General features: G+C 33.8%; 1 protein-coding gene and 2 pseudogenes across 4 annotated transcripts in view; 2 read left to right on the forward strand and 1 right to left on the reverse strand.

Moving 5' to 3' along the window:
- PHTF2 (putative homeodomain transcription factor 2) overlaps window positions 1-25,793 on the reverse strand; it is a 119,547-nt gene that overhangs the window by 37,894 nt on the left and 55,860 nt on the right. For 3 of the 4 annotated variants that reach the window (XM_039849012.1, XM_039849009.1, XM_039849010.1), the window contains exons 3-5: window positions 15,352-15,408; window positions 6,359-6,428; window positions 5,569-5,727 (exon numbers count right to left, since the gene is read on the reverse strand). In XM_039849012.1, coding sequence (XP_039704946.1) covers window positions 5,569-5,727; window positions 6,359-6,428; window positions 15,352-15,408 — 286 coding nt within the window. The remainder of the gene's footprint in view (window positions 1-5,568; window positions 5,728-6,358; window positions 6,429-15,351; window positions 15,409-25,793) is intronic. The other variant, XM_039849011.1, reaches the window with a different exon arrangement.
- LOC120591894 (uncharacterized) lies at window positions 2,958-3,076 on the forward strand (annotated as a pseudogene).
- On the forward strand, window positions 15,902-16,017 carry LOC120592047 (uncharacterized; annotated as a pseudogene).

The raw sequence follows: 25,793 nt of genomic DNA on the forward strand, positions 1-25,793 counted from the left end.
ATTAATGCTAACTGTTATCGCATGAAGAAGAAAAAAAATTTTTTTTGCCTGCTCAGGATCCCTTAGGCTTTGTAGACATAAACTCTCAATATTTTGGGAATCTACCTCCTTTATCTGTCAATCAAATGGTCTTATTTCTCTCACCTCAGGGATAGACATATAATCTAGGCTTGCCACAGCCTTAACTCTGGGCACAGTAATTAATAAAAAGATGGGCATGTGACCTAAGCAGGGCCAATCAGAATCTTTTTTCCAGGATTAACAGAGGCGCTTGAAGAAGCCCTTCTCTAGCTCACAAACACTACAGACTATGGAAATATGAAACTGCCAAGGGCACCTCGGCCACTACTCAGAAAAAGTTTTCCTAAGACTGAGACCAGCATGAGGAAAGCAGAGTTGAAACCATAAAAAGTGAAGACATCATCTGAGCCTCCAGATCTAGCAATGCTTGAATCAAGGGCCTAGGAGTACCTAATTCTGTTGAGACAATTGGAGAATTGTAGTATTAAAAGATTTTTGTTCATTTTGTTAGGTGTGAGCATTGTAATGTGACTGTGTAATATATATATTTGAAGAGATGCATACTGATACATTCAGGGGTAAAATATCATGATGTATATAATATACTTTAACAAAACATTAAACAAATATGCCAAAATGTTAAAAACTACATAATCAAATAGATGGACACATAAGTGTTTAGGCTGACTATGTAACTGATCATCTACATCAGGACTCTTTTGAGAGTAAGATGAGAGCTGTTAATAAAAGCATGAGGACAACACATAAGCTTGGATAGTTGGACAGTCCCAGGCAGATTGGAATATATAGTCAGTTTGGTTACTGCACAAGTCTATCTAGTTTCCTGGGTCTTTTTATTTTTAAAAAACTTTAAAGATAAGCAACACAAATTAAAACAACAAAAAAAAAACATTTTGCAAAAGCTAGTTTGTATTTGGTTTCTGCCACCTGCAAATGAAAGAATCCTGGTCTAGCACACTAAGATTTAAGGTTGAAACATCATTTTATCTTCTAATATGTTTAAGAAGTATCATAAAACAAATTTCAGCTTTATATTCTCCTGAGTAACAAAAGTTTCTTTAAAAAGAAAAAAGACTAATTTTTTAAAATGCCAATCATCTTTATGAATCCTGAAATTTAACTCAAATTCTCTGTTTTATAACAGAGTCTGGAATTTGGAACAATATAGAGTTTTTGTTGTTTTTAATATGAACTCTAACGTGACCTTAATCAAATTCCTTAACTTTTTTGAGGCTTAGTTTATTCTTCTTCTGTACAAAAAAAAAGTAATAGGTACATAGGTTTCAACTGGGGTAATACATGTAAAACACTTTGAAAAGTTCCTTACATATAGTAAATGTGTACCTAACATTGGTAAATGGTACTTCATTAGCTATCATTAACTTAACTATCTTTTAATAGGAGTGGGATGCAAATAACTGCTTAAGAGGTTCAGAATTACAGGCACAAAGAAGAACATTTTAAAGAATTTCAGATTTGATATAACCTCTTATTGGTTATTTAACTGTACTCTTTCAGTCCTATGACCACCTTCCCTGTAATACTAGGGCTGGGTACCTAAAAACTGTATTTTCTATCTCAACAAGAGGCTGTGAAATTCTGCCAACAAGAAGCACTAGAAAAGGGGAGAGGAAAGTCACTTTATTACTGTCTTTTTTTCCTTCTTTCTCCTTGCTATGTTTCTCAAAGTGGTCATGTCCCTTCCATGGCCTCAGCTCCTGAGGCAGTGGTTCTGGTATCATCTTTTGTTCCCTCCTTGAGTTAAGAGTTAGAAGATATTAGGAGAAACTGTCCACATCTCTAAGTTACACTTATTGATCATTCAATGAAGTCCTGTGAACTAGACAGTACTGTTGAAGATTTCTGCTAGACGATACTTCTAGGGATTTCTCCAAGAGATCAACTAAGACAAAATGTTATTTTTCAGGCACAAGTAGTTCAAAGGCAGGGTTTTATATATTGGCCAAGCAGGACTCTAGAGACAATCATGAGGAATATAAAATTTCTAAAGTTCAATTTTTAGATATGTCAATCTTGAGGATTTAGTGGCAGGTGTTAGGCACTGAGAGTAGAAAGACAAGACATAGTCTATGTTTCCTACCCCTCCTCAGTTTAGGGTGGACATATAAAGAAACAATGAAAATACTTATTGTATTGCATATTCCCACCCTCCAAATTCCTATGTTGAAGCCCTAACCCCCCAATGTGACTATGTGTACAGATAAAGCATACAGATAAAGCTTATAAGGATGTAAGAAGGTTGAAGTCATAAGGGTGGGGCTTTAATCCAATTGGACCAATGTTCTTATAAGAAGAGATACCACTCACACACAGAAGAAAGGTCAGGCGAGGACACAGTCAGAAGGCAGTCGTCTACAAGTCAGAAAGAGAAACCTCACTAAACCCCAACCCTGATGGCAACTAATCTTGGACTTCCAGTCTCCAGAACTGTGAGAAAATAAATTTCTGTTGTTAAAGACACCCAGTCTGAGGTATTTTGTTATGGCAGCCCAAGCAGACTAATAGAATACCTAGGATAAATGCCATAATATACATAAGAAAGATATGCAACTAAATTAGGAGGTTATGAAAGGCTTCTAAAAGGAGGTGATATCTGATGCCTAATCTAACTTTAAGAGAACAAACAGAAGTTGACAAGGTAAATAAAAGGGCAAAGGACTATCTAGGCAAAGAGTTCCATGTCCAAAGACATACGAGCACCCCCTCCCCCTCAAAATAACTAAATAAAAGCAATGTTTAAGAAACAGCAGAGTTAATTTAGTAAAGTCAAAGTTGAGAGAGAGATATAACAAGGATCTGGCTGAAAATTTGACTTATATCTTAAAGTCAATAACTAGGAAACAATTTAGTCCTTAAGTGGCTCGTTTGAATTTGTAATTTTAAAGGTAAATGGAGTCTATGGCCATGTCACCCTGAATGCGCCCGGTCTCGTCTGACCTCAGAAGCTAAGCAGGGTCGGGCCTGGTTAGCACTTGGATGGGAGACCACCTAGGAATACCAGATGCTGTAGGCATTAAAAAAATAATAATAAAAATAAAAATAAATAAAAGGTAAATGGACAGAAAGTACAAGATATAAGAGGGCTCTTGGCAGTAATCTAGACAAGAAATGGTATAAGCAAAAAGTAGGGATGGAGCTGAGAATATAAAGTTGAGATAATTAAAAGACATGTCATTGAAGTAAAAAAAAAAGTAAGTGAATTTCAGACACAATTTGTGAACTTCTAGTTACAATGGAAACATATTTTCTTCAAAAACTAGAAAGCAACAGTGGTTACAATCAATGGTACTGATTATTACTCTAATAAGCAACTATTTCTGACTTAGAACAGTTTTCTCCTCAGGTAAGCTAGAAAGCATTACAAGATAAATATACTTAGATTAAGCTCTCTTAAATCCTTTTGAGAGCAAAGCAAACACAAGAAAGTAAATCAATAAAAATTAAGATAAAAATACATTTAGAAGAACTATCATAAAATGTAATGCATTACTTAGCAACAACAAAGGTCAACTTCTTGACAGCAATTATAAGTTGTATGAAAATCCTTGGAAATGTTATTAACTTAATTGTAGGCATTCTAGAAATTTATCATAAGAAAATAATTCAAAATATAAAAATACTCCACAAAACTAATATGTTCACTTCAGCATTAATTATAATAGCAAGGACAGCAAAAAGCTTAAACGCCCGATATTGATGTAGGATAGGATATTTTCCAATAATTGAAAATTATATATTTGGTGACAGAAGGAAATCTATCACTGGGTAGTGAACACAAAACACAATATTTTTACAACCTACAGTTGAATTGTATACTTGAAACTTATTGGTTTTTTTTTTAATTAAGTTTATTGGGGTAACATTGGTTAATACAACTATATAATTTTCAGGTGTACATTATAATTTAATGTCTATATATTCTATTGTGTGTTTACCATCCAAAGTCCAGTTTCCTTCAGCTACCATATATTTGATCCCCTGAAACTTACTGGATTTTGTTGATCAATGTCACTGCAATAATTTTTAATAAAAAATAAGTCAGTTACTGCAAAAATATATATATTTATAAAGACTGACTGATACTTGTTATGACATAAGGCAAGAAAAATACAATTGTTTATACAGAATAATCTCAACTATATTAAAAATGTTACAAAGTAAACTAAAAGGCAAGATTATGGGTCGGTTTTTTTTCTTTAGTGTTTTCCTACATTTTGCAAATTTTGTGCAATGAACGTGTGTAATATCTTCAATTAGAAAAACACAGTCTATTAACAACAATCACAAAATGTTCATAGTTCACTCACTCCCTTTTATGTACATAAGATATAACCTGGCTTAAAGGAAATAACTTTACCTAAATAAAGGTATGTAGTTTTTATTATATTTTCATTTACTTAAAAGAAATTATCTTTTACTTAGCGTTTGTTGATAAAACATATTTAAATAATCATTCAGAATTACAATCTTGTTTTTAAAAAAGACATTAAAAAAACTGAAAGAGTACCAACTAAATTAAGATCATTGCTTTGTTAGATACTTCTGAAGATATTCTTTATGGTCTCATACTAACTCAGGTGCTTTGAAAATAATTTTTTTAATTGAAATAAAACAATTTCTCCCACACATTTTATAAATATAAGACAATACTGAAATGTCAGTTCCAGTCAGGAATTTTAAGTTACCACTTTAACCTCTGAAACTAATATAATATTGCATGTTGACTATCATTTAAAAATAAAAATTAAAAAATATTACCACTTTTTTTTATAACCAAGCCTTATTGAATGTGAATGGGTTCTTCAATACTACAAACACTTTAGAGTGTTGTATATTATGCATTGTACACTGCTGCTATGACTTGCTTTAGAATGCTGCTGTGTTGGGAAGCAGTATAACAGAGTTAAGAGCATGCGGCTCTAGGTCAGGTGGCTTAGACTTGAACCTGGGCTCTACCATACTTGGTGATTATGTGACTTTGGGTCCTCAGTTCCTTCAAGGTCTCAAGTCTATAAGCTAGGCATAATAACAGTACCTATACTTCACAGGGTTGTTGTGAGAATTAAATAAAAATCTGTGAGAAACACAACAGTTCATGGTATGTAGAATTTCAATACAGAATGATGACAATCTCAGATCACAGTGGTTAAAAGAAAAAATAAACCATAGCTGAGGCAGGAAAAATGAACCTGTATTAAAAAAAGACTGGTGAGGTACATATATGTGGAGGGTATATTTTGAAGAGACGTTTTAATTTTTACAAATTCTCTTAATTTGTATTTTTCTTTAGCCATCTACAAATTCAAATTTTTATTAAAATATATTGAAAAATAACTGCTGTTTTCTCAAACATTTTTAATATCAAACCAGTCTTATTAAATATTACAATAATGGTAGATCTTCATACTTGGTAGTACTATACATTTTTTATAAAGCCTTAGTAACACTAAAAATATAATATCCTGAAAGTTAAAAGCAAAATATATTTCTATTACTTAATTATACCTTGAAGAAGATAAAGGACAAGAAGCCAGAAAAAGATGACTTTTGATGTTACTTGTAACCACCACCGGAAGAAAAAGGGGAAAAATACAACTCGAACAATTCCCTTTCTAGTCAGAGAAGTCCAAGGACTTTCAGGTTTTGCTTTAGCAAATGCAGACCCTGAGAAAAGTAAAATAAAATGACAGAGTACATTTATTATTCTTTAATTTCCTTAGAGAAAAGATTTCAACATTTGAAGAAAAACAAAACATGTACAATTTTATTTTGTACTATACTATGAATAAGAAATGTCCAATTTCAGGTAGTAGACACTTCTGAAGACATTCTTCATGCTATCATATTACCTTGGGTACTTTGAAAAAATTTTTTTAATTGAAATAACAGAATTTCTCCCACGCACACATTTTATAAATATAAGGCAATATTCAAATGTCAGTTCCAATTAGGAATTTTAAATTACCACTTTAACTCCTGAAACTATTATAATTATTGCATGTCAACTATCATTTAAAAATATTTTTTAAAATATTATTACTTTAATTTTTATAACCAAACCTTACAGTTTGCTAAGCAAACTTTTCTTTTGTACTTATTTCTTGGAATGATCTTTAGTGGGAGAAAAACTAGTCAATGGTATCTAAATGCTTCCATTCTTTCCTATACAGTTCCTGCCTTCGTTTAGGTTCACATTGTTTTTTTTCTATAAACATATGTATCTAACCCATTTGGAATTCTGTTTCTTCAAGGTCAATTTCTAATTGCATTAAGCATTTATTTATCCAAGGCTCACCTCTTACAAGATCAACATCTATGAGGTCTGGTTTCACATGCGCTGTTTTCTTTGGTTTATTCCTTAAACCCTATAATATATTAAAAGTAGTATTGGTAAGAGAGTAGATCTTGAAAGTCCTCATAGCAAGAAAAAAAAACGGTTTTTATAACTACGTATGGAGACAAATGTTAACTAGACTCATTGCGGGGATCATTTCTCAATATATACAAATATCGAATTGTTATATTGTACACCTTAAACTAATATAATGTCTATTAAACCTTAATAAAAAAGTAGTATTGGAATTCTATATATAAATCCAGAAGAGCAGAAAAGAATCAACTTCTAAAGATTTCAATTAAAAAAAAAAACCTTCAAGTAACAGTGGACAAAAATGTAACACGTTATATATTTGCTGTAAATGGAACATAACTTATTACATAATTGTAATAAATTTTATTACTTTTCAAAAAGATAAATTTAGGAATGTGTGTAACATATGATACCTGTTTATTACTAAAGGTAAAATCCTAAAACAAAGACTACTGCTACCAATCAATTTGGATGTATAAGGTGAGATGGTCCAGGAGACTATGTTGGCCCCAGATATGCATAGGAGAGTGTTGAGGCTGGCTGAGAGTGCAGTGGCTCTGAAGGGCCCTCAAAGTGTGATGCTGAAGGCATTGCTACATAAAGCAGTAGACCACAGAGCTGAGGACAGACAGGGATGCAGACTTCCCAGCAGATGTCAGTATGTAGGGGTGATATCAGCTGAGACCCAGAAAGGATGATGCATATCATAGGGTTGCCACTATGTTCACATGCCAACCACTAACCAGACAACAATGCCACCTAATCACCTCAGAACTTAGATGCCATGCGCAGGAGGTGGAAGAGGGGGAAAAGCAGGAATGGTGAACTGAATTAGTCTAAACTCGGAATTACTAAGTTTCTGCCATTAGAATGGGAGTAGGCGTGAAGATCAAAATCATTGAAAAAAACTATAAAATAAATTAAACACACTTTGTAATTTAAGAGTAGGATGTTAAGAATTGGAAGAGTTTAGGCTTAACTCCCGAGGAGCCAAGTGCTAAGAGATAACACAGTGGTTAGATGATTTATTATTCATTCAATTAACCAAGTAATTATGCAGTACTTCATGTGGTCCTAATCCCAGTGACAATGACCACCTAAGTAAAAATCTCACTAAGCACTGTCTGCATTTAAAACAAAGAGGACACCATCTGAGTTCGGAATTAACTGAAATGTTTAAACCAAAAATGTACCCTAAAATCAAGATGCCATTAACCTTTGAACTCATGCAAATATTCTGTCCAACTGAAGTTACAAACAACCCAGAGATATAAAAACAAAAAAGAAAGAGTCAGGGTTGAAGATACAGCCATGATAATTTTATATTCAGTTGATCCTCATACTCATAGATTCTATATATGCAAATTTACCCACTCACTAAAATTTATTTGTACTCCAAAATCAGTACTCGTAGTGCTTCTGCCGTCATTTGCAGATATGTGCAGTGGCCGTGGCAAAAAATTTAAATCACCCAATGTGCATGTTCCCAGCTGAGGTCAAACAAGGCAATGCTCCACTTTCTTGTCTCAGCTCTCATATTGTAAGTATCCTTTTCACAGTCTATTCAGTGCCATGACTTTTTTTTCCATTTTTTGTGCTTTTTGTTTGTAATTCTGTTGTTTAAAATGGCCCCAGAGCATAGTGCTGAAGTGCCATCTAGCACTTCTAAATGCAAGAAGGTTGTGATATGCCTCTGAGGAAATGAGTGTTAGATAAGCTCTGTTCAGGCATGAGTCATCGTGTTGTTGGCCATGAGTCCAATGTCAGTGAATCAACAACACATATTAAATAAGGGGACTTTCAAAAGAAACATACATAAAACAAGGCTAAGTACTGATCAGCTGACGAACGGGTTGTTACTAGAGGCTTGCATGAATTTAACTCTGTATTTCCCCTAAAAGCAATGGTCACTATTCATTAATTCAGAGTTCAAGATGGCTTTACAGAACATAACTACTGAGAATAATGAGAATCGACTATATCTGTATTTCATTTCTCATTTTAATGTCATGATAGAGTGGCTGATAGACTATAAATCATTCCTGATATTTTGCCAATTAGAAAGGTAATTCAAATAATACATACATTTAAACAAAATTTCATTAATAAAGCACTACTTAGATTTGGTATGAAGTGTATTATGAGATTTTTACCTTTATAAGTGCCAACAAATTTGAAAACAGTAACATATTTTATTTACTTGTCTTTTATATGTTCTTTAAAAAATAATTTTAAAATAACCTTCTTGCTAATATTTTACGACAAATCTAAAATTTAATTTACTGCTGTATACCTAAAATTTTAATCAAGATTGCTTTAAGAACTTAAAGACCTCGCTAGAGAAATAGTAAATTATCTTGTTTTTCACCAGGCTCATTCTCTTGACCATTTTGTATGTGGCTCATTTCCTATTTACATTTCATTAAAATATTTATTTACAGCAAATTGCAATGTTTGATAAAACTTCCCTTTCAAGGTAGCCTATCAAAATATTTGAAGGTTTAAAAAAAATAATTGCCAGTTTTGATAAAACTTTCCTTTCAAGGTAACCTATCAAAATATTTGAGGGTTAAAAAAAAAGCCAAAAATATTAGAAATGAAAAAATTTTTAAAAAGAAATCTAACACTGATGATTTTATTCACAAAAATAAAAAATATTAGCACCAAGACGTGGGCATTCATAAAATCTGATTTTAATTAAGTAGATATTTTAAGTTGGAAAATTTTTAATTCGTTTAGAGTAAACTACATTTGCACAAAATAGCATAGCTTTCAGTACTAACTATGGAACTTTAAAAAATTTTACATGGGAGAAATAGACTTTAGTTGGTGAGCATACACAGACATTCAATTATGTTGTACACTTGAAACTTATATAATGTTATTAACCAACATTACCTCAATAAATAAAAAAGAAAATATAACAAAAAGTTTGCGTGAACAAAAAAAGAACACTAAGTTAATTTAAAAACATGATTTCAAAAATAACTAATTTAACTAGAATATAGAAACAATCATTAATAAAAGTCAGCGATGAAAAGGAGAAATTACAACAGATGCAGAAATACAAAGGATCATGCAAGAGTACTATGAAAAAGTATATAACACCAAATTCAATAACCTAGAAGAAATGGATCAGTACTTAGGAAAATATAACCTTCCTAGACTGAATCAAGAAGATTTGAAATATCTAATTAGACCGATCAGCGGTATGGAAATTGAAACAATTTCAATTTCAATGGCTTCACCAGTGAATTCTATCAAACATTCAAAGAAGATCTAATACCTCTTCTCAAACTCTTCCAAAAAATCGAAGAGGCAATATTTTCCAACTAATTTTATGAGGCCAATATTACCCTGATATCAAAACCTGGTAAAGATAACACAACAAAAGAAAACTACAGACCAATATCTTATAAACACAGAGGCAGAAATCCTAAATAAGATACTAGCGAACCAAATACAGCAACATATTAAAAAGATTATATACCACAATCAAGTGGGCTTCATCCCAGGGGCACAGGGATGGTTCAACATATGCAAATTGATTAATGTGATACACCACATAAACAAATTAAAAAATAAGAATCATATGATTATATCAACAGATGCAGAAAAAGCCTTCCACAAGATACAGCATCCATTTATGATCAAAACACTTAACAAAATTGGTATAGAAGGAAAGTACCTTAACATAATAAAGGCCATATATGACAAACCCTCAGCCAACATATACTTAATGGTGAAAAACTAAAAATTTTCTCTCTAAGATCAGGAACAGACAAGGCTGTCCATTATCGCCACAGTTATTCAATATAACATTGGAGGTCCTAGCGAGTGCAATTATGCAAGAGAAAGATACAAAAGGCATCCAAATAGGAAACGAAGAAGTCAAACTGTCGCTATTTGCAGATGACGTGATTCTCTAGATAGAAAACCCTAAAGACTCCACAAGAACACTACTATAAACAATAAGCAAATACAATAAAGTCTCTGGATACAAAATCAGTGATCAAAAATCCATAGCGTTCCTATACTCTAATAATGAAGTGTCAGAAAAAGAAGTGGAAAAAATAATTCTTTTTGCAATTGCAACAAAAAGAATTAAATACCTAGGAGTAAATTTAACGAAACATGAAGGACCTATATAATAAAAACTACAAGACCCTATTAAAAGAAATCGAAGAAGATACAAAGAAATGGAAAGATATTCCGTGTTCTTGGGTTGGAAGAATCAACATAGTTAAAATGACCATATTACCTAAAGCATTATACAAATTTAATGCAATCTCCATCAAAATCCCATTGGCATTTTTTAAAGAAATATAACAAAAAATCATCAGGTTTGTGTGGAAGCACAAAAGACCCTGAACTGCCAAAGCCATCCTGAGAACAAAGAACAAGGCTGGAAACATCACTCTGCCCGACTTTAAATTATACTACAAAGCGACAGTAATCAAACCGGAATGGTATTGGCAACAAAACAGACACACAGACCAGTGGAACAGAATTGAGAGTCCAGAATTAAACCCATATTGGTATGAACAAATAATTTTTGACAAAAAATGCCAAAACATACAGTGGAGAAAGGAAAGCTTCTTCAATAAATGGTGCTGGGAAAATTGGAAAGCCACCTGCAAAAGAATGAAACTAGACTATTGTCTATGACCACACACCAGAATTAGCTCAAAATGGATTAAGGACCTGAATATAAGACCTGAAACAATAAAATGCATAGAAGAAAACATAAGAACTATGCCCAAGGACCTTGGACTTAAAGAGGATTTTATGAATTTGACCTTAAACGCAAGGGAAGTAAAAGCTAAAATAAATGAATGGGACTACATCAAACTAAAAAGCTTCGGCACAGCAAAAGAAACTGTCGACAAGGTAAAGACACAGCCATCCGAATGGGAAAATATATTTGCAAGCAACGCCTCCGATAAGGGCCTAATATCCAAAATATACAAAGAACTCATATGACACAATAACCACAAAAAAACAAACAATCCAATCAAAAAATGGGCAGAGGACCTGAAAAGACACTTCTCCCTAGAGGACATACAAATGGCCAACAAATATATGAAAAGATACTCAACATCACTAGCTATCAAAACCACAAGGAGATACCATCTCAAACCTGTTAGAAAAGCTATAATCAACAGGACAAGTAATAACAAATGTTGCCGAGGATGCGGAGAAAAAGGAAATCTCAAACACTGCTGGTGGGACTGCAAATTGGTACAGCCACTATGGAAAACAGTATGGAGGTTTCTCAAAAAACTAAGAATTGATCTACCATATGATCCAGCAATCCCTCTACTGGGCATTTACCCCAAAGACTTGAAAACTCATATCCAAAAAGATATTTGCACACCGATGTTCATAGCAGCACTATTCACAGTGGCCAGGACATGGAAGCAACCGAAGTGTCCTACGATAGATGATTGGATAAAGAAGCTGTGGTATATATAAATATATAATGGAACATTAGTCATAATAATAGATGAAATACTGCCATTTGTGACAATCTGGATGGACCTTGAGATAATCATGCTAAGTGAAATAAGCCAGACAGAAAAAGTTGAAAAATCACATAATATCACTTACATGTGGGATATAAATCAGAAAGCAACAAAAGAACAGGACAAACAAACAGAGATTCATGGACATTGACAATAGACTAGTGGTTACCAGAGGGTTGGCAGGAGGTGGGGTAGGGAGTAGACGGGGTAAAGGGGATCAAATATGTCATGACAGAAAGAAATCTAGCTATGGGAGGTGAACAAACAGTGTAAGTATATATATGCCTTACTGTTAAAGTGTACAGCAGAAACTTTTTGGATTTCATTTACCAATGTCACCATTAAAAAATTAATTAATTAATTTATAAAAAGTAAGTAGAAACAATCAAGTACTATGAATACACTTTATCTCTAAGAATTCAAAAAATATATTCTTTACTGACTATACATTTAAAAAACTAGAGTAAATTCCTAAATTTCAATAACACAAATAGTATGAACTTTTGAATTGAAAGAAATTATAAATACACAGATAATGTTGAGCCGAAAAGCTTAAAGGGGCTGTTTAAGTTTAGAAAATACTTCTGTTCAATGATCCAGACTTCCTGTGCATGGAACTATTATAACACTTAGACTCCATCAAAGAATGTAACCATCAGTTTCACTTTCTTGACATACTGTTTAGTTCTCCCATCCCTCTTTTTCCTCTATCATAACTTTAAAGCACAGTTCTTTTCATTGAAGCTTTAAAACTCTTGTAGGTATTAAAACAGAGGGAAATTCCACATTTAATTTTAAATTTGAGTCAAGATGATCAGAAAATAAAAGTTTTCAGTTATAATTTTTTAAATGTTAAAGAAAAAATAATTTGCAACTTAACAAAAGACTTAAATAATGCTCTAGTAATATAAGCTCCGGGCCTTTCATTTAAAAAAAATAAACATTTCCCAGAAATATAGTTTCATGTCTTTCTTTGATTTCTTTAGTTGTCGCTAACTACTTTGACAGATAATGAGCCAACTGATAACACAGAAGGATAAATTCAATACATTTGGTAGTGTTCTTTATGCAACTGGTGCAGTATTTTTGTTTTTTTCTATATCAAATATTAACATTAATATACCAGTTATGCACTTGTCTACTTTTCTCAGAATAAATGCAAAATCATTTTGCACTGTAAATAGATCTCTAGAATGTTTAGAAAGAATGGTTTTAGGCTTGTCACAAATTGACACTTTTAATTAAAAAAAGTAAGTTTTAACTCTTTGATTACTATTACAAAGTGTTATCTTTAAAGGCAGATATATTTCAGAAACAAGTTACAGGTCTTAGCCTTCCCTAAATTCATCCAGTCAGTGCACCAGGTAATGATTAATATAATCCTTCCTTACCCTAGCCACTATTTAGGCACTAAAACATTTATTTTTAAAATGAGGAATTACATAGCTAAAAGTAGCAATTTGTGATGAGTGGCTTAAAATTTTAAAAAATCATATATATATTTTGAGGTTTTTAAATTTAAAAAAAAATCCAAATGTGTCAACTGATAACGCGACCTCTCAAAGTACTTAACATTCACTGTCCAACAAGTTAAAGACTGTCAAAAATAAAAGATTTTAAGGCATCTTACTAGACCTCTCTGCCCCTCTTTATTTGCTTGACTATTCCAACTCTTCATGACACTCTATTGTCTCATGGATCTCTCCTCTTTCCTACTTCACTTACATCTTTTCCTGTACCTATCCATTAAATACTGATGTTTCCCAAAATTTTATTCACAGCTTTCTTCTTTCATCATTCAATGTAAATCTACTCACTCCTATAGTTGTATCTATATAATGTGTAGAATATATAATACATACAACACACACACACGGTTTACATTGTGAGGACTCCTAAACCTCTCGCCCAAGTACTACCCTTGATATTTCTAAAACAGAACTCTTTATCTGCTCTTCTAATTTCTCCTCATACTTAATGCTGCTTGAATACAGTTGTTAAAATATAAATTTAATTAGGAACTTTTTCTGCTTAAAATCCTTCAATGTCTCTCTCATTGTTTTTCCAGATCATGTCTAGACTCTTGGGTAAGGCAGTCAAGGCCCTTTATGATCTGACTTTCATTTTCATTTCTTGTTTTACTCCTAACCACCTTATCTCCTTCCTCCAACCAACCTATTACCAATCAAGCGTCTTCTTGAGGAGTCATGCTCCTTCCTTTATATATATTTTCATATGCTCTTCATTCTATCTGGAATGTTTTCTTCATTCTCCCTAATGTCTCTCAAACTTAGCTCATGAGTCATTTCCTTTGTGAAATCTTTCCTAACCTCCCCAAGGCTGCTCCTCCCTGTACTTCCCCAAAGAAACCTATACGTCCCTCTCTTAAATGGATTAGTCTCATCTGTAATTATGTATCTCGTCTACAAAATTATAATCTATTTCATTTTTTGTCCCCATGATTTAATCCTATATTTAACACACAGTAGGTACTTACTGAAAACAGTTTAAAGACTAAAACTAACAAATGGCAAAGAATCTTACTCTTCCTTACAGATGACTAAATTATCTAAACACAGATTTATGGACAGATTTTTAAGTAACTAGAGACATTAGTTTTTAATCTAATGTAAACCTTTCTGTACAAAACAGAAAATGTCAAGCAACTAAAGTAACATTCTCTGGGCCCATATTAAATTTAGCTCGTGCAGGAACACACTGATTAGTACAATCTATGCAAATTAAAAATATAAATCTTATCAAAAAGAAGTGATTGCTGAGAAACAATAAATTTAGTTTAAAAAGTTTTCATGCTAGCAAGGTAGCCTATGAGAATGTATCAGCATAAGTGATTATATGTTCCAGAAGAAACTATCTACCAAAAAAACATTTAAATTAATGTTTTATTTTCCTAAATTCTTTTTTTAAATGACCAACTTTTCAGCAACTTCATTTGCACCCAAGTCATTCTGTTAGTAGCACCAAAAAGCAAATCTCAATTAAGCAGAGAAGCATTTGCACAGGACCACTCAGGCAGGAAAAAATCCTGAAACACTTACCAGTTTAATAAACTGTACAGAACAATGACAGCATCAAAAGGGAGGAAAAGCAAACTAGAAGTATAAGGTGACAAGTAAAAGGGGAAAAGAGCTGACAAAAAATAATCATTAAAAATTAAATTTTAAAAGAACAGAAAGATGCTGGAAACCAAAGAAAAAATCAGAGGTAAAAACACAGAACTATGCCATCAGAAAAGAGTCTATCTTCTTTAAAGTTTGATTAGAATAAAAATAATTTATATCTTAAAAGCATGTAGAAAGATATTAAATAAAATGTGGTGAATAATCAATTTATAGAACTATATTTCAGAATATACAAAATAAAACTTATTACCTTGATTTCTCTTTGTTCAACAGATTTTTCCCATATTTGTTGATCATATGCTCCAATCTATGAAAACAAATAAAAGATAACACTACATTAAATGATCATCGTGAGTACCCATCCAATAGATATAACTCTTCTTGCATTACTAGCAACTCAGCAATCATGCAGCACAGATTAGTATCAGCTCTGTCTCACAGTTCTATGATCAGTGCTGCAGCAGTTCTCAAAGTACGGTTTCAGGACCAACAGTTTCAGCATCATCTAGGAACTTGTTAGAAAAGAAATGCAAACTCTCTAGCCTTACCCCAGAGTTTCTGAATCAGAAATATGGGTGTGGCACCCAACTTTTAAAAATTCCTCTAGAGATTCTGATACATTACTAAAGTTAGAAAGCCACTGTCCTACAGAATCCTTTATTTTAAATAAATATAATTGCTACATTTCTGAGACATTCAAGAAAAAACTCTCAGACGTGGTTCCACAGTGTAGCAATTAACACATCTGCTTTTCATGCAGAAGGTCCTGAGTTCGTGCCCCAGTGGAGCCATGGTCCATGATCTACAGCCATGCCACCTTGAATAAGCCTGATGTCTGATCTTGGAAGCTAAGCAGGGTCGGGCCTGGTTAATACTTGGCTGGGAGACCACTTAGGAAGACCAGGTGCTGTAGGCATAAATAAATATAATTAATTAATTAATTAATTTTAAAAAAAACACTCTCAAGTGATAAATTCTTTATGGAGTTATTTTTAAAGAAAATATACCAATATTCTATAGAATTAAAAATTGATAAACATGCAGACCACAATTAACACTTAAATTAAGGTTTAAATTGAAAATAAAGTCATAAAAGCAATCAAAGATACAGGGAAATAATCAGGAAGTACAATCCCTTGTAGTTTCTATGCCTATTACTCTTAGATGCTAGAAAGTTCTTTATACATCTTTCCCTGGGAAGGATGAACAAACCATTTTTTCTGTTCTTCCCCATGTTCTCTGCTATTAGCTCCTATTGTCTCCAGTTTCCACTAAATTCTCTATATCTAACAGGACATTGAAATGGGTCAATGGTCTACAGTTTTAAGACTTTTCATTATTAGCATTAAAAGAAAATTAGAATCCTAAGAAATTAAAATTACTTCAGATAATTATAAATAAGAGATGAGAGACAGAGACTAGATATAGGCAGATATAAGAAAATTTCAAGAAAATATTTTGAGTCACAATATCATTCTACTCCCGAAGATCTTTTATATTTTAAAATCTTATTTTGAGAACTGAGAAACTGAGATAATGAGAATGGTTTAAAGATAGATGTGAAGAAAGTAGAATAAAATGATTTATCAAATGCTTCTATAAGAGCCCTTCATTTCTATTACTCTCTCTTACAAATTATTAATTCATATTAATTTCTTTGGTCCTTTAAATACTGTTTTCTTTTTCATCTCTTCTCTGTGACTCTTTTCTTATGATACATGATATAATATACCCTGCAGATTAAAACCTTATAATACTTAGATCAACCCACACAGACTGAACAACTCACTTATATGTAACTACAACTACCATCGGTCTCCATAAAGCAGGCCTAAGAAGCCCTAGGTAAGCAATGACCAATTAGTCAGGCCTAATGGTAGAGCTGCCTTGCAGCGACTACTTGCTCCTTATCCTCTTAAATTCTGAATTCAATCAAACAATCATTTTCCTTAAAGGCAGAAAAGTATGAGAACACATATTCCACAGGAGTAATTCTGCTTTAACTTGATTAATTCAGAATGACTAGGCTTAATTCAATCAAAATTTATTTTATTTATTTTTTATTAAGTTTATTGGGGTAACATTGGTTAATATGATTATATAATTTTCAGATGTACATTATAACTTGACATCTATATATTCTATTGTATGATTACCACCCAAAGTCCAGTTTCCTTCAGCTACCATAAATTTGAATCCCTTTGTCCACTTCACCTTCCCTCAAACCCTGTATATTTGACCCCCTTTACCCTTTCTACCTCGTGCCTCTTCCTTCACCACCTATCTTCTGGTAACCAACAGTCCATTGTCCAAGTCCCTGAGTCTCTGTCCTGTTCATTTGTTGCTTTTTAGGTTTATATCCCATGTGAAAGTGATATCATGTGATTTTCAACTTTTTCTGTCTGGCTTATTTCACTTAGCATGATTATCTCGAGGTCCATCCAGATTGTCGCAAATGGCAGTATTTCATCTATTATTATTATTATTATTATTATGACTAATGTTCCATTGTATATTTATATACACCACAGCTTCTTTATCCAATCATCTATCGTAGGACGCTTTGGTTGCTTCCATGTCCTGGCCACTGTGCATAGTGCTGCTATGAACATCGGTGTGCAAATATCTTTTTGGATATGAGTTTTCAAGTCTTTGGGGTAAATGCCCAGTAGAGGGATTGCTGGATCATATGGTAGATCAATTCTTAGTTTTTTGAGAAACCTCCATACTGTTTTCCATAGTGGCTGTACCAATTTGCAGTCCCACCAGCAGTGTTTGAGATTTCCTTTTTCTCCGCATCCTCGGCAACATTTGTTATTACTTGTCCTGTTGATTATAGCTTTTCTAACAGGTTTGAGATGGTATCTCCTTGTGGTTTTGATAGCTAGTGATGTTGAGTATCTTTTCATATATTTGTTGGCCATTTGTATGTGTTCTTCATCTCCAGAAGTTCTATTTGGTTCCTTTTGAGGGTTTCAATCTCCTTGTTCTGCTCATCTAGTTGTTTTTACAATTCCTGAAATTGTTGATTTGAGTTGTTTCAGACCTCATTGAGTTTATTCCGAAGTACCATCCTGAATTCTATCATTTAAGTCGCATATTTCTATGTATGTAAGCTTATTTTCTGGAGATTTCTCTCTTTCTTTCTGAGATGCCTTGTTGCCTTGGTTGCTCATGGTGTTTAACGAACTAGTTCTCCACCTGGGCATTAATGGAAGTATATTCTGCTGTTTTTCCAGGAAGATTTATTATATAAAGGTCTCTCTTTAGCCTGCTGCAGAGAAGGTGTTTTTCTTTTGGTTTCCCGTAGGTGGCATCTAAGCCTCTTGGATCCCTGCTTTATCTAAAGCCTAAACGTCTTTTTTATTTTCTTGTAGATATTTAATCACACTTGCTACTCTCAGTTTCAGTCCCTTTCAGTGTTAGCAACAGTTTTGGTAGCGTTTTTTCAGATTCCCCTGGGGCTCCATGGTGATCAGTCTTGGAGGGTATGGTGGGAGGAGCCCTCTGTGTTGGGAGTTGGCGGCAGTAGCTCAGCCTTGGTTTTACAGCCAGGGCCAGTAGAAATCAACTGTTGTTTCTCTGCGGTCCCATCCCACTTCTCTGCTTTCTTCCTTGATGACTGAGCCCTGATGCCAGCTGCATAGGAGTCCCGGTACTTCCAGTCAGGGTTATTCAGGAAAGTCGCTGCACCTTGCCCTCTACTCCTCCTCCTGCAGGGCGCTCTGGCAGCTGCGAGAGGTAGCTTCTTTATTACTCCCTGTCCACCACCTGACACCCGGGGTTCTGGTAGCTCTTATGCACAGATCCCACGCTCAGATGTGCTGGTGTGCAGTTTGGGTGTTTTTTGTTGAGTTTTAGATGTTCAGCTTATTGTTGTTTCAAGGGGAGAGATGTGAGGACGTCTGTCACTTCACCATGTTTCCTCACATTCAAATCAAAATTTATTTTTAAAATGTATAACAATTTCAATGTACTACATACTTTTTAGTGAACCAATAACCAAAACTAATAGGTACTTGTATGTTTTAATGATTATTTGGCAGTATTTTATTTTCATGTACAAAAGAATTCACTAAATTCTCTTTTAAAAGAACTGGTTTTAATTCAAGGTGACTCAAAGATATGACATGGAAATATATGTCCCACAATCCTAAAGTCAGGGAAAATAAAATAATGCATATGTAATAGACCAAATCAAATGCATGTCAGTCCTTGCATGACCAGGTTCAGTGCCACAGCAGCATAGCACTCAAGAGCGCAGGTTTTAAAAGGTGCAGAAAGTCCAATAACCTTTGCAATGAAGCAGTGGTGAAAGGTGGAAAAGCTTTTTGAAGATTGAGATACTTGTAAACAGCAGAATGCAACCTGACAAAAGAGGGCAGTGATATTCCTATAAAAGAGCTAAAAAAAAAAGAGGGATAAACATAGCTTGTTTAACTGAAAAATCAATTTTTTCCAAAGATTTGATGGGTGAGAGGAAGGACAACTTTTACTGTGATTAAATATCTGTGGGATCTTAACTAGATAAGTGTTATTTTCAATTACAAGCAATTAAATGTCTCTATAACTGAACATCAGTACCCCTTCGTAGTAAACTTTTTTTTGTTAGAAAATGCCACCAGAATGGACCTTTTACTTACTAAGTGAATACGCCATTTCTTGAGAAAACTGTGAAGGTGCCTATTAACCCAAATGCAGGTGCTTCAGGGGATGTTTAGGGTTCTGCTTAGTGATGGGTATGCCATTTTTTAAAAAAAAAATTACTCTTAAATCTGAATTTAGACTAAATTGTCTCTGAAAATTGTTTGTTTCTAAGGATTCGTGAGTAGTACATTAGAGGCATCATGAAGTCAGGGTGGTGGCAGGATACTGGGAGGGACAGAGAAAGAATTCTAAAGACCCCTTCTGATTTAAAACCTCACTTTATTTCACACTGAAATTTGGCAAGATAGTAGATAGAACACTTGTGGCTGCGGTCAAGCTTTTCCCCTGAAAGAAACATAATCTTATGGTCAATTATCATACAGCAAGAAAAGAAATGAAACTTAGACTGAAGAAGAGAAAAAACATCATCTCAAGACTTGGGATCATGGATCAAGAATAATTTGCAGAGCTGTGCTAACAAAATTAAAAACAAGTAAATCGACAAGTTTTCCAAAGGCACTATTCTACCTCCGACACATAAATACTTGGTAGACTTGACTAAGTCACCTAAACTTAATAGCTGTCTCTTTTAAGAAATTTTTTTTCAACATAATATTAATAAGAAATCCAAGTTCTCTGTGAAAAATCAACTGATAAAAAATATTATTAATATTTTGGCTACTTCCAGATTTCAGCTACCTCCTAACTGCTCTCCCCTGCCCACTCTCCCTGCCCCCATAATGCCTCTACTGTTTGGGTGTTCAGAAAAGTGTCTGACATTCTATGAGAAAAGGATACCTATGCAAATAATGCTGTATTGCTAGACAGACTTAGGAATACTGAAGTAATTAATATGTGAGTAGTTCTATGGTTTTCCACCCGATTCTTCATAAGTGGTGAACTGTTTCAAAGAGGGAAAACATTTTTTCCACTGCATTATAAGTCTCTGAAATCCTGATTTACATTGCTGTGCAGCCAACAGTTTTACATGTTAAGAGAGAAGTTCATTCTCTGGTGCTTGGCTATGGTAAGCAATTTTATCAACATTCTGTTTATTACTCCGGATGTCTTAAACACCTTAAGCATCTGGTGTACTCTTACCCAACAAGAGAAGATTGTAGTTTTTTGTTTGTTTGTTTTTTAAATCTAATCCCAGAAGACCAAAACTTTGCCTTCTACAGATTCATCCCCTATCTTCAACGTGTCTGCCAATCCTATATGGACCTCTTACCATGCTCCCCATAATGACAAGAACAATTCTAAGTTTCCTTCCCACAGGCTTATTCCTAATTACTGTGAACTTTACCACTCCTGGAAGAACGTCTAACCAACTACTTCAACTAAGACTGAAGCCCTAAGATGCAAATGTCTTAATTTACCATATTCTCCATCTTGCATTTGTTTTCTTACCTAATTTATTTTCTTTCCTATCTTTATAAATGAACTTTGAGCCATTACAGAGATTTAAGATAGACAAAACAAAAAACAAAAAAAACAAACAAACCAAAAAAGAATTAAGGGTACAGCATCTTGAAAGTGGAAAAAAAATTTAAATACTAAAAATGAGAAGAAATTGAGATACTATAATTTAGTAATACAAACTGGATTAAACTTCAACTAAATGAATACACTAGTTCGGCGGTCCCCAACCTTTTGGGCACCAGAGATGGGTGCTCCTATGAGTATCTCATGCCTGATAATCTGAGGTGGAGCTGAGGCGGTGATGCTAGCGCTGGGGAGCGGCTGCAAATACAGATGAAGCTTCGCTTGCTTGCCTGCCCACCACTGTGTGGCCCGATTCCTAACAGGCCATGGACAGGTACATGTCTGTGGCCCAGGGGTTGAGGACCCCTGCTTTAGATGCTTTCTGATGTACTGAAGACTATTATATGCTACATTAAATATATATGTAAATATATACAGCAAACATTTAGAAGGGTACTTGAAAATGATGAATAGTGATTATCTCCAAGAAGTATAGATGAGAACAGCACTTTTCCTTTCTGCTTCATAATCATTAATGCTATATTACTCCCTCCCCCCCACCCCCAACAATGGATATATACTACTTTTATATAGCAGGATTCTAACTCGGGTCTGGTGACTCTCAAGTTATTTGAACTAGTTATCTTAGGAAATAATATGTTTCTGTTACTGAACAGTTTCTTTACAAGGAATCATCTACCCCCACCTATCTTTCTATACATTGAGACAGATAAAATTGGGAAAGGGAAAAGGAGGAGAGGATAGGGAGAGGGACATGAAAGAGGGGAATTCAGGGATACAAAGGGATGGTGAGGATTATAAATAGAGAAAAAGACTGTCTAGATGTGTGCCAGTTAGCTCCAGCTTCTACGAAAAAAAAAAACAAAAAACTTTTGTTAATGAATATGATGGTATCAAGAGTATGAATGTTAAAGCCTAGATAATTAGATGGTGAAATGGGAAACAACTGGCACTTAGGAATTCTAGAAAAGTACCTCTGAAAAATAATTTGAAAAGCTAGTCTTAGGCAATCTGATAAGCTAGTCTTAGGCAATCTGATGACCCCTTAGGTCATCACACTCAGAAAAGCACTGGCTCAGATATCAAAAGGCTAAAGAGAAGGTGTTCTTGCTTCAGAAAGGCAGTTATCAACAGTTTAACTAGTTTTAAGTGCTTAGATAAAAGATTGAGCTCATAAATAAATATAAACAGAACCCAAATCCCTCCCTAGCTTGGCCCATCCCATTCCACAAACTTCAGAGGCCAATCACATAACAAAACAAATGTACTCTACCTTATTAGCAAGAATATGTCTGTTAAAAGAATGACAAGAATATCCTCAGGCAAGAGGTTAAAGAATATCTTGAGACTATTTCTCCTTTAAAAAAAAGAAAAGAAAAAGTAAAAGAGATGCCTGTGTTCTTGGTGATCCTTTTCATTTCTAGATTGATAGTAAATATATTCTACAATTTTTGTGACTATTTTTTTGCACACGCATCACCAACTATAAGACCCTAATAGGCAAAGGTCACGTTGCTTTTATAGCTATGGCGAGTCCCATATTTTGATAATGATTTAACAAGTCCCATATTTTGATAATGATTTAACAAGCAAAGATAATTCATTTTTATCTTTGAGTCTTTTTATAAAAGTAAAAGTTATCAATCAGAATATACCCTTTGTTATATTTGGAGTGTTAATTTTTAATCCTTTGTTTTCCCCACTGCCTTAGTTGATCAGTTCTTCATGTTTGCTGACAGGGGTAGAAAAGACTCTGGGCTGGGCAAGGGAACTGGATTTTCATCTTGTCTTCACCATGACTAAACTTGTGGTCTTGGGCAAGTTTTTTGACATCTGAGCCTCGGTAAAATGGAGATAACGAAACCTAATTCACAAACCTGGAATGTAAAAAGACAGTGTCTGGTATATAGTCAGTCCTCCTTTTAAATATTAGTTCTTTCCTATCTTGGAAAATCTTAATCTCTCTAGGCTCAATCACCTCATTTTTAAATTGATAAGTTAAAATATATTTAAATTAATTTATGACGACATACTCACTAATGATATGGCCATAATTTTTTAATGTATCAATATGCGGAGAGTAAAGATTCAATGTATTGCAATCGCCATCAAAATACCATCGACATTTTTTAAAGAAATAGAACAAAAAAACATCAGATCTGTATGGAAGCACGAAAGATCCCAAATTGCCAAAGCCATCCTGAGAACAAAGAACAAGGCTAGAGGCATCACCCTGTCCGACTTCAAATTAAACTACGAAGCGACAGTAATCAAAACAGCATGGTATTGGCAGAAAAATAAACACACGGACCAGTGGAACAGAATCAAGAGTCCAGAAGTAAACCCATATTGGTATGGGTAAATAATTTTTTGAGAAAAAAAGCCAAAAACATACAGTGGAGAAAAGAAAGCCTCTTCAATAAATGGTGCTGGGAAAATTGGAAAGCCACCTGCAAAAGAATGAAACTAGACTATTGTCTATGACCACACACCAGAATTAGCTCAAAATGGATTAAGGACCTGAATATAAGACCTGAAACAATAAAATGCATAGACGAAAACATAAAAACTATGCCCAAGGACCTTGGACTTAGAGAGGATTTTATGAATTTGACCTTAAACGCAAGGGAAGTAAAAGCTAAAATAAATGAATGGGACTACATCAAACTAAAAAGCTTCGGCACAGCAAAAGAAACTGTCGACAAGGTAAAGACACAGCCATCCGAATGGGAAAATATATTTGCAAGCAACGCCTCCGATAAGGGCCTAATATCCAAAATATACAAAGAACTCATATGACACAATAACCACAAAAAAACAAACAATCCAATCAAAAAATGGGCAGAGGACCTGAAAAGACACTTCTCCCTAGAGGACATACAAATGGCCAACAAATATATGAAAAGATACTCAACATCACTAGCTATCAAAACCACAAGGAGATACCATCTCAAACCTGTTAGAAAAGCTATAATCAACAGGACAAGTAATAACAAATGTTGGCGAGGATGCGGAGAAAAAGGAACCCTCATATACTGCTGGTGGGACAGCAAATTGGTACAGTCACTATGGAAAACAGTATGGAGGTTCCTCAAAAAACTAAGAATTGATCTACCATATGATCCAGCAATCCTTCTACTGGGCATTTACCCCAAAGACTTGAAAACCTATATCCAAAAAGAGATTTGCATACCAATGTTCATAGCAGTATTATTCATAGTGTCCTACAATACATGACTGAATAAAGAAGCTGTGGTACATATATACAATAAAATATTACTCAGCCATAAGAAAAGATGAAATACTGCCATTTGCAACAACATGGATGGACCTCGAGATAATCATGCTAAACGAAATAAGCCAGACAGAAAAAGTTGAAAATCATATAATATCACTTATATGTGGGATATAAACTTAAAAGCAACAAATGAGCAGGACAAACAGAGACTCACGGAGATGGACTATAAACTAGTGGATAGTGGGTGGGGGAGGAAGGGGTAGGTAGATGGATAAAGGGGGTCAAATATGGGGGGGTAGGGTAGGGTTAAGTGGGTAAAGGGGATCAAATATATGATAGCTGAAGGAAACTGGACTTTGGGTGATGGACACACAATAGAATATATAGATGTCAAATTATAATGTACACCTGAAAATTATATAACTGTATTAACCAATGTTACCCCAATAAACTTAATTTAAAATAAAATAAAATGTTATTTAAATAGAAAAAAATGATTCAATGTACTATGAAAAAAGAAAGAACCAATAAGGATAGCTAGAAATGTTCGGGCAAAAGATACAAAGAAGAAAGCAAAAACAATCATGTGGAGATAAATGTGTTTCTCTTAATTTATAACCAATGTAATACTTTCTAAGAAATGTTAACCATTTATAAATGAAAATAGAGCTGTCAACACCCCAAATCACATTTTTCCCAGACACCTACACTTTCATTCTTACAATGACCTATCTATAAATTTCATAAAAAAAGAGAAACTGACTGATTGAGCAATATAACAAAATTAAAGTTACTGAGCAAAATAGTAAATAAAGTATTAATCACCAATGAAAAAAACATATATATAATTCCCAAAATTATGTTGTTTAGTGCACACTCCAAATTATATCCAGTACTTCTGTTCATATTGCTAAAACATACCACAAAAACAATTAGGACCACTTAAAACCATTAGGGTTACTTAATAACCTTCAGATAAATATCTATCCAGAATTACTAAAAACTAATTCTTTTGACTTTTTAAAAATGTTTAATTCCAAAGTAATACTCTCAATGCTTTGAATATCAAACAGGTTTTCACTGCTTTTTGCCCATAACTACTTTCTCTCAAACCAATTTGTCTACTGGAATATCTCTGAGTCCTTATAACTGCTCCTAAAACACCTTGTTTCTACCCTACTATCTTGCCTAAAAATTCCAATTATGTCTCCATTTATATGCTATCCTATTCTATTGTTTTTTCACAAGATCCTATTTTAATCAAAATATAGTCCAATGTTTCTGAATGCCCGTTACCTCCC

The sequence above is a fragment of the Pteropus medius genome, unplaced genomic scaffold (assembly GCF_902729225.1).
Source record: "Pteropus medius unplaced genomic scaffold, Ma_sr-lr_union100, whole genome shotgun sequence".
NCBI classification, from domain to species: domain Eukaryota; kingdom Metazoa; phylum Chordata; class Mammalia; order Chiroptera; family Pteropodidae; genus Pteropus; species Pteropus medius.